The sequence below is a fragment of the Mesoplodon bidens genome, assembly GCF_964165515.1.
Source record: "Mesoplodon bidens genome assembly, contig: HAP1_SCAFFOLD_525, whole genome shotgun sequence".
NCBI classification, from domain to species: Eukaryota; Metazoa; Chordata; class Mammalia; order Artiodactyla; family Ziphiidae; genus Mesoplodon; species Mesoplodon bidens.
This window is the reverse complement of record NW_027671268.1, coordinates 63,499-71,739: the sequence shown is the minus strand read 5'-3', so window position 1 is coordinate 71,739 and position 8,241 is coordinate 63,499. Positions and strand designations below refer to the sequence as shown.

Sequence of the window (8,241 nt, the reverse complement as noted above, 5' to 3'; positions counted from 1 at the left end):
GTTCTTTTGGGTCTCCTAGATAAATGAGCATATGAAATGTAAATAATGTGTTCTTTGGATAAAGTTTATTTTCTTGCATCTATATATATATAGAAGCAATATGTTGAATTGATTTAAATATTTAAATACTTACATACCTGTTATCACAATCTAACATTCTTGATCTTATTTTCTTTCAATCAATATTATGTTTTCAAGATTTATCCACGTGAATCCATATAGATCTAGGTCTTTGATTTTTGACTGCTTGATATTATTTCATCACATGCATATAGCATCATTTATTTTCCGTTCAAGCATTATTGGACAATTGGATTGTTTCCCTCCCTTCTCTAGAACAAACAACATTTCCTAGAATATCCCTGAAGATGTCTGACAGTCGAGAAGGGCCAGGCTGCCCGAAGGATTGCTACTTGCTTTCAGCCACCTTCCAACAGGCCGTCTCCAGCCAGCAATTTGAAGCACAGCTGAAATGAAAACTGCCCCAAATGTGAAGATCTTAGGAGCTTCCTAGAAGGTGGGAGGTTAATGATAGGCATCCTGCTGGGATCCCAGGGGAGTCTGAGCTGGCCTGAAGCTCATCTTCCTCCTCCACCGCTCAAGAGAAATGTGGAGGAAAGAAGCCTTCAAAAACTCTGAGCAGGCAGAGGGAGAGATATTGGGGGCCGAAGGTGTAACTGAGGTCTTGGAGTGGGCTGTGAGCACGCAGAGCCTCTAGAGAGCCAGGCTCTGCCTTCTGAGAACTTCTCCCCTAAGGCTGCTCATAATTCAGGTGATACCAGCCATATAGAGCCGACTTGGCCCACACTGTCACAGAAAGCCTTATCAGAATCTCTTCTTCTTCATACACTCTTGTGTCTGTTACTTGGTTATTGCCTTTGGTACTCCACTGATGTGAACCACAGTCGCCAGGGGATGGAGGACACTAGTGACCCGTCTTGCTCTGTGGCCTCAGTCCACAGCTTGAGGGTAAGGGAAGAGGCCAAATGAAGGTCAAGAAGGAAAGATGGAGTTTGAAGAGAAGACCTGAGTTAAGGGTGTCTTCTCAAGTCTTGATGACTGAAATGTAGCTCCAGTACCTGAAGTCCTGCTTGTTCTCAAGGCTGACGACCGGGCTGGGTGCACTCAGTGATGGAACCGTATACACTTAGTATTTCCTTGCTTGCTCACACTTGCCCTCCTCTCATACACCCTCTGCAAGACTGCTCTTCCCCTGAAACAACTTTCCACCTGCCACTGTCATCTCAGGAACATTTGCTTCCCCTTCCTAGTGTCCCCCTAGAATGCCATTGCAGCCAATTCATAATTGGATAATCATGCTTCTTACCATATTCTCAGCAACTTCTGAAAACTTTTATTCACTTTATTCCATAGTCTTCACCCATCAATAATCTTCCTTAACTTCCTAGCTGCAGGTTAAGCCATTCGGAATCATTTCTTTTTCTTTCTCTTCTTTGGCAAATCCTTTCTATCTTTTAAGGTCTTTTTCTTGTCTCTCTACCATCCTGCCTTCCTGAACTTCTTTTTTTTCCGTTTAAGTAACCTTTCAATCTCCTTCCCCAATTTCCTCATAAACATTGAGAGTTTATTCCTCACACGTTAGACAGCGGTTTATGAATGGCCAGGCATAATGGACTCAGAATGAGTTGGCACCCCCGAGGTACCTGTCTTGCTGGGGAGCCACAGGTGAAGGGCTGGCTGCTGGACACATGTTTGCATGGAGTCAGGCTGAGTGGCCTCAGGGTGTTTGCTCTGCACTTGTGGTGTTTCTCCCTAGTTGGTTTCCTTGTCCAGCCACCTGTGACCTCCCTCCATCCAGCCCAGGGAATCCTTCTCATCACAGGGGTAGGATGTTTGTCTCATTTTCCATCACATCCTTTCCCCAAAGTTTGGTTGTGAGTTGTTCCCATTCCAAAGACCTTTCCTCTTGGAAGAGAAAAGAGAAAATCTTGTCTCTCCTTTCCTCTCACTTCACTTCTGCTCTATTATCTCCTCCGTCCAGAATGGCCCCCTGACTCAGATGGGTGTAGATCCAAAGATGGCAAGAACTGCCAGCAATTCTGAGATAATAATACGGATGGATCAGGAAAACGTGAAAACCTTTATCCCGCCACATTAAAAAACATTGCGCTTCCAGTGTATTCAGAGTCTCAGTGTAGAAACACAAATGATAGAGAAATTGAATTACACTCAAGTTTTTCTTTCCTGCTTTCCTGTTTTATTCTAATTCTCCAAGTTAACATGATAAACTATTTGTTAGGTAAGCTTTCAGACATTTTCTACACAGGCACACTTTTCTTTTTTTCACATAAGAGTGTGAACTAGGTCACTTTCAACATGCTGTGATTCTGTGATTCACTGTCTCCCACCGAGTCATCCACTGATAAAGTCATCTGTTTCATGGAGAAATATTTCCAATAGCTAATAGCCAATGTCTGTGGAGTGCTTACTCTGTGTCGGTTTCTTGTAACTACTTTACAGATCATTTGTACAACGTACCCATGGACCAGGTACAATTATGACCCCCAAGTGACAGATAAGTGCAGATAAGTACAAATAAATACAGAGGCCAAGTGACTTGCCCAAGACACTGGAGCAAATCAAAATCCATGCCTCTGTAATCATTCTGCCCTATTGCCTCTGTCTGGGAGGCTTGATGATTTGGCAACTAAAACCTTAAATATCATGTTCCATTTTTATATCTGTGACACAAGCGTGGGGCTGTGATATGGGGTAACTAACCTGACTACTTTTGAAAACACTTATGCACCTGGATGAAAGTAAGCCAGGGACTGCAAGCTATAGATTTAAGGTTTCCTACCAACTTTTAAAAATAGCTTCTTGAATGCAATTTATGTAGTGTCAAGTCTAGGATGTAGTCCAAATAGTAACAGAAAAATGGAGATATGTAGAAAAATACTTAAAGTTGACAAGTATTGGGAGTGTAGTATTTTGGGGGCCAGCGTGTAGACCACAGGAAAACTTGCTGTTTCCATCCCAGAGGGAAGAGCCCTACGTTGCAACTGCCAAGGTCCCTGGGGCAGCAAGTGTGCTCACTGCTTCGTAAAGAAGCATCCTCACTTTGATAGAATCATATGGGAGCCTTACATTTGGTTAGCAGTTCTACGTTTTTGATGTAATAATATTTTCAGGGTGTGGGAGGGTATCAAGCTCTGAAAATACCCTTGGAGAGATTTGCTTATTAAGTTTGGCTTTTTCAGTCTCCCTACTACTTCTTTACTAAACACCAGGCGGTTTCCTTCAGTTTTCAGACCCATGTTGTTTTTCCCTTGTCTAATGAACTTTGAAATACTTTTGGATGAGCTATGAAGTTTGGGAAAAAATAAACATCTCTTTAAAATAAGGAAGATAATAACAATGACAAGTAGAAAAAGCTCTAAAACAGAGAATATCCTCCATTCTAGCCAATGACTGGGACTGGAAGGTTCGTGCTCGCTGTCCAGGACGTAGAAATAAAAGCTGAGGAGGCGCTGAGGCGTCTCCTGGATCTCTATGAGCCTCCATCATTTCTGAAGGGTAGGGTTGACAGATAAAATATAGGCTGTTTAGTTAAATCTGAATGTCAGAGAAACAACAAGTACATTTTTAAGATAAGTATGCCCCAAAGAGTTCATAGGATCTACTTATACTAAAAATAATGACTTATTATTCATGTGAAGTTCAAGTTGAACTGGGCATCCTGTACTTATATTTACTAAATCTGACAGCCCTACTGATGATCCACAATGGAGGCAGTTGAGGAGCGGTACATGCTGGCTCTCGGACAGTCAGAAATGGCTTCAGCAGATCCAGGTACAGTATGAAATTCTTTTTGGATGTAGCTCAGAAGCCATGGCCAGCCCTTGACTGCAAGTACTGCCTCGGGTTTCCCTGAGGTGGGGTAAACCTTCCTCTTAATGGCCTTTTGGTAAGTCTGGAAGACCATATCCAAGGGGAGCCCCAAAGTCAGTTTCATCCTCACAACCATGTTTCCAATTCCTGGAATTGGCTGCATGTGACTCACAAGAGCTGAGGAGGTTTGTGGAAATTGGGAGTGTCATAGCTTGAACCCTTTGTAGGTAAAGTTTTGCTGTTGTGAGAGTTTTAACAGGAGCAATGTGAAAGACTCCTGGTCCCCAGGTAGATAGAAACAATCCTGTTCTACTTCTGTGTATGTGACAAGTCTCTAATAGTTCAGAGAGCAAGGATCTGGTCTTAGAAAGACTGATCCAAGCTTGGATGTTTCTGGGGACAAGGCAAGGTCCTGAGTTTCAAGTTCACCTTTTATGGTTGAGGAGACACTAAGGTGGTCAGAAGGGAAATCATGGAGGAGACCTTGGCTTCCTCCATCGTGCAGGCTTGTATATGTGGTTCTATGTAGATTGTGTTTCAAAGGTGGAGCTTGTTTACAACTATGGACATTCTCCGATGTGCTTTTTGGACCTTCATTCCCAGAGCGAGAGCAGTGCCGAGGCTCTAGAAATGCCATGGATATTCTGAGCTGTCAGTGGCATTTCCCAGGTACTGTTGCCTTGGTGCCGCTCCTTGAAATGTCCAAAGGGATTATCATCTGTCTTGTGGCGGGTGCTAGCATTGTGAAAGGGAGCTGCTGCACCTGGCTCAGAGGATTTGGGATGTGGTGGGAGGAGTAGTAGTGCTACGACTATAAATTGTATCACAGCATATCTATTCCATCTTGAGAGTGGGGTTGGGGGGTTCTGAAGGGGGGCTTTTATTGTACTTTTATACATTGTACCCTTGAAACTAATTCAATTTTTTAAAATTAATTAAGTTATTTTGGGCTGCATTGGGTCTTTGTTGCTGCTAGCGGGCGTTCTCTAGTTGCAGTGAGCGGGGGCTACTCTTGGCTGTGGTGCACGGGCTTCTCATTGCAGTGGCTTCTCTTGTTGCGGAGCATGGGCTCTAGGCACGCAGGCTTCCGTAGTTGTGGCACGTGGGCTCGGTAGATGTGGCACACGGGCTCTAGAGCGCAGGCTCAGTAGTTGTGGCGCGCGGGCTGAGTTACTCCGTGGCACGTGGGATCTTCCCAGACCAGGGCTCGAACCCATGTCCCCTGCATTCGCAGGCATATTCTTAACCACTGCTCCACCAGGGAAGCCCAATAATTCAGTTTTTTATAAAGAGAAGATTCCTAATAGTATTCCAAAATTTTAAAAATATGTAGTTGGATAACACTATGAAAAATTAACTGATATATTCTTTTATTATTTCTCTTTGCTCCCTGGATTTTTGTCCCCATCCAGTCAGCTAGGCACTCTGAGTTCACTGCATTAGGAAGGTAAAGACTCAGCAGAAATGAGGGAGAAAAAAAGAAAATTCTCAGCTTTGGAATGTTCACAACGGAGGCCACAGTAGAACAGGTGAGAATTCTGTGAACAAAAACTAAATGTCGTCTCAAATGCAAAACAGTATTCTCTGCACTGGGAGGCAGGAGAGCGAGGGAGGGAAGGACTGAAGGAGAGAGATCAGTGTGGCCAGGGACATGGAGACTGTGCTTGAGGACGATAGGCCCAGGAAGAGAATCAGAATCTGGAGAAGATTCAGCCTGCACGTGATCATTGCCTCCAGCCAGCACCCTCATCTCAGACGTTGGGAAATTCAGAGAGAGAGTGGGAGTACGTCAGGAGGGCCACGCGCATAGTCTGTGTGGCAGGGGTTGTGGCCATTCCCTATTTGTGAGGAGTCCCCAGCAATTTGCAGGCCTCTTCTGGAAAATGCTGGTGGACGTCTCTAGTGCTTATGTGAAAGCTTGTTCACAAACCTTGAAAGATACAGATGTAGATGACAGATAGATGCATAGATAGAAAAATGTAATTAAATAAAAGCTCCAGGAAAGGTTTGGAAAATGCCCTTTATTGCATAGGACGCTTCTATCGTCATATGATGTTAGACTGAGTGCCGGTCCCTTCATCCTCCTTCAGACCACGGCCTTCTGTCTGCTACTCTCCCGAGGGTCCTTTCTTCTCCCTGGAAGGGATAAAACAAATGAGGTAGAACAGGAAGAGACAAGCAGCACTCCAAGCTCTGCTGGTCAGGGTTACCCTCCAGCGTTGCCTTAATGCTCAGAGCCACACACACCACAGTGAGCTTGGCTCCAGATCAACTACCACGCAACGAAGGTTCTGGAACATTTCCATATCTCGGGGGACCTCATTTCCACGTGACTCTCTTTCATATTCCCCTTTGTCACAGAAGGCTAGGTCCAGTGGTCCGGGTGAGATCTCGGCTCAGGCCCAAGGCTCTCAGACCTCAACGGTCTGGTCCTGCCAGGGCCCCTGTCCTCTCTGGAGACCACTCCTGGCTCTCTCTGCCGAGAAGGCGCTGCTGGCAGTACGTCCTCTAAGAGTTGAGGTCCGTCGTGCAGACCCTGAGAAAACTCCTAGGAAAAGGCTCCACCTTCTTGTTTACGTCAACAGAGCTCAATGCCTTTGGTAGTGCTGGGTGTGTCCCATTTGATGCAACTGCAGAGCCATTAGGTCAACCAGCACATGTGTGCGGCCCCTTCCCTTAGACTCCTCTGGGCCCTCGTGACATAGGCTCAGAAGACTGCCAGCCTCAAGCCTTACCTCTTCCGAGGGACGGCCACACCGTCTTCCAGGATCTTCGGTCCCATGAATCTCAGTTGCTGTTTGGAACTCAAAGGAGAGAAAAGACCCTGCCTGCGGGGTCTCTTTGGGCTGGGGCCTTCCCCCGTGGGCTGCGCTCCCTCATTCTCCTTTTCTTCTTGCTTCTCTTCCTCCTCCTCCTCCTCCTCCTCGTCGTCCTCCTCCTCCTCGTTCTCCTCCTCCTCCTCCTCGTCCTCCTCCTCAGGGGTGCTCTTGGATTCCACATTGCCCATCAGCTGGACCATGGTGAGATGAGAGACACGGCAGCTGAAGCCCTCCAGGATGCCGAACTTCACGTGCTGCTGGAGGATCTCCAAGGCGGGGAAGACCCGGCAGCAGGCCATGCACCTGAAGCCGGTCTCCATGGTCACCATCCAGTCCGCTGTCTTGGCGCTGGGTCTCTCCTCGACGGCAGGTGGCCCTGATGGGCTGCCTGGCTCGGCCCTTTCCTCATACTCTTTCTCCTCCCCAGTGGGCTCACTGTCAGACAGGAGGCTTTCGGTGGACACATCAGAAGAGGGCTCAGTGGCTACTGCGCACACATCCTCAGGAAGGGTCACTTCTTCTATCCTCAGCTGCTTTTCAGGCAACTCCAAGGGTTTCTTTGTCTTCCAGGAGACAGCGACACCCTTGTTCACTTGTACCTGCATGTAGTATATTTTCATGCCCCTTTCCTCTTTGTCTGGGTGCAGATAGTTCTTAGAGGGTGAAGAGGGTGAGGAGGAGACACAGTGTGATGGGGGAGCGGTCTCTCCTTCTCCCTGATCCTGGGCTAGGGCTGCTCTAGGCTGGGCAGTGTCTCGATGAAATCTCCGGATTCCTGAAAAAGGAAATTAAAATCATAATAACATGCATGGGCCATGCCGGAAGCTGAGGGAGCAGGTGTGGTAGACGAGAGAGGGACATTGGCACGACATAGCTATGTCGTGAGCTTGGTGTCTGTTGGCCGTAGGACGGAGTGGTGTATCTGGTGTCATCTGTGGGCTTTTCATGTGCGTGGGGGGGATACTGGAGCGGTGTCTGTATACAGGGGTGTGGAGTATGGTGGTGAGGGCTGTGGTATGTGAGGGATGCGGCTGGATGCGTGTACGACGAGGAGTGTGAGTTTGGGAATATCGGTGGTGCATTCCTTGTGGAATGGGGCTGTGGTGCAGGAGGAGAGTACTGTGGAGCACGTGCTTGGGGTTGATGTGCACTGAGAAGGGCTGTGCCTGGAGGGCGCGTGTATGTGTGAGCTGTGTGGACCTGAGCTGGATGGTCCTGCTCTCAGGCTGGAGGTGTATGATGCAGAACTCTGTCCTTCTCTGGAAGCAAAGGCAAAGACAAAGCCTACATTTTCCTCTGAAGATGCTTAATCTGGTCCCTCTTCCCTCCACCTCAAGCCCAGACCTTTCCGGCCCCTGCTCCTTGACTTCCCCACCATGGTAGTAGCAGTAGTCACACACACACACCCAGACTCAGCTGGCATCCACGCCCTCGGAACAGCTCAGCCATCCTGCCCAGGCTCCTCCACAGAGCCCTCATCACCTCTGATGACCCTGGGTTTCCTCTCAGCCTCCCTGGGATCTATGTGCCTCCTGCCTCACAGCCAAGCACCCCCTCACCTGAGGAGCCC

The 8,241-nt window shown here is 47.4% G+C and overlaps 1 protein-coding gene across 1 annotated transcript; it reads right to left on the bottom strand.

Moving 5' to 3' along the window:
* Positions 1–6,583: 6,583 nt before the first annotated feature.
* Positions 6,584–7,446, bottom strand: LOC308611618 (protein FAM170A-like; the record flags this gene model as incomplete). The annotated part of the gene is made up of 1 exon (XM_081260334.1): positions 6,584–7,446. A coding segment is annotated over one exon (863 nt), but the record flags the coding sequence as incomplete, so codon positions are not given.
* Between the last annotated feature and the right edge of the window lie 795 nt (positions 7,447–8,241).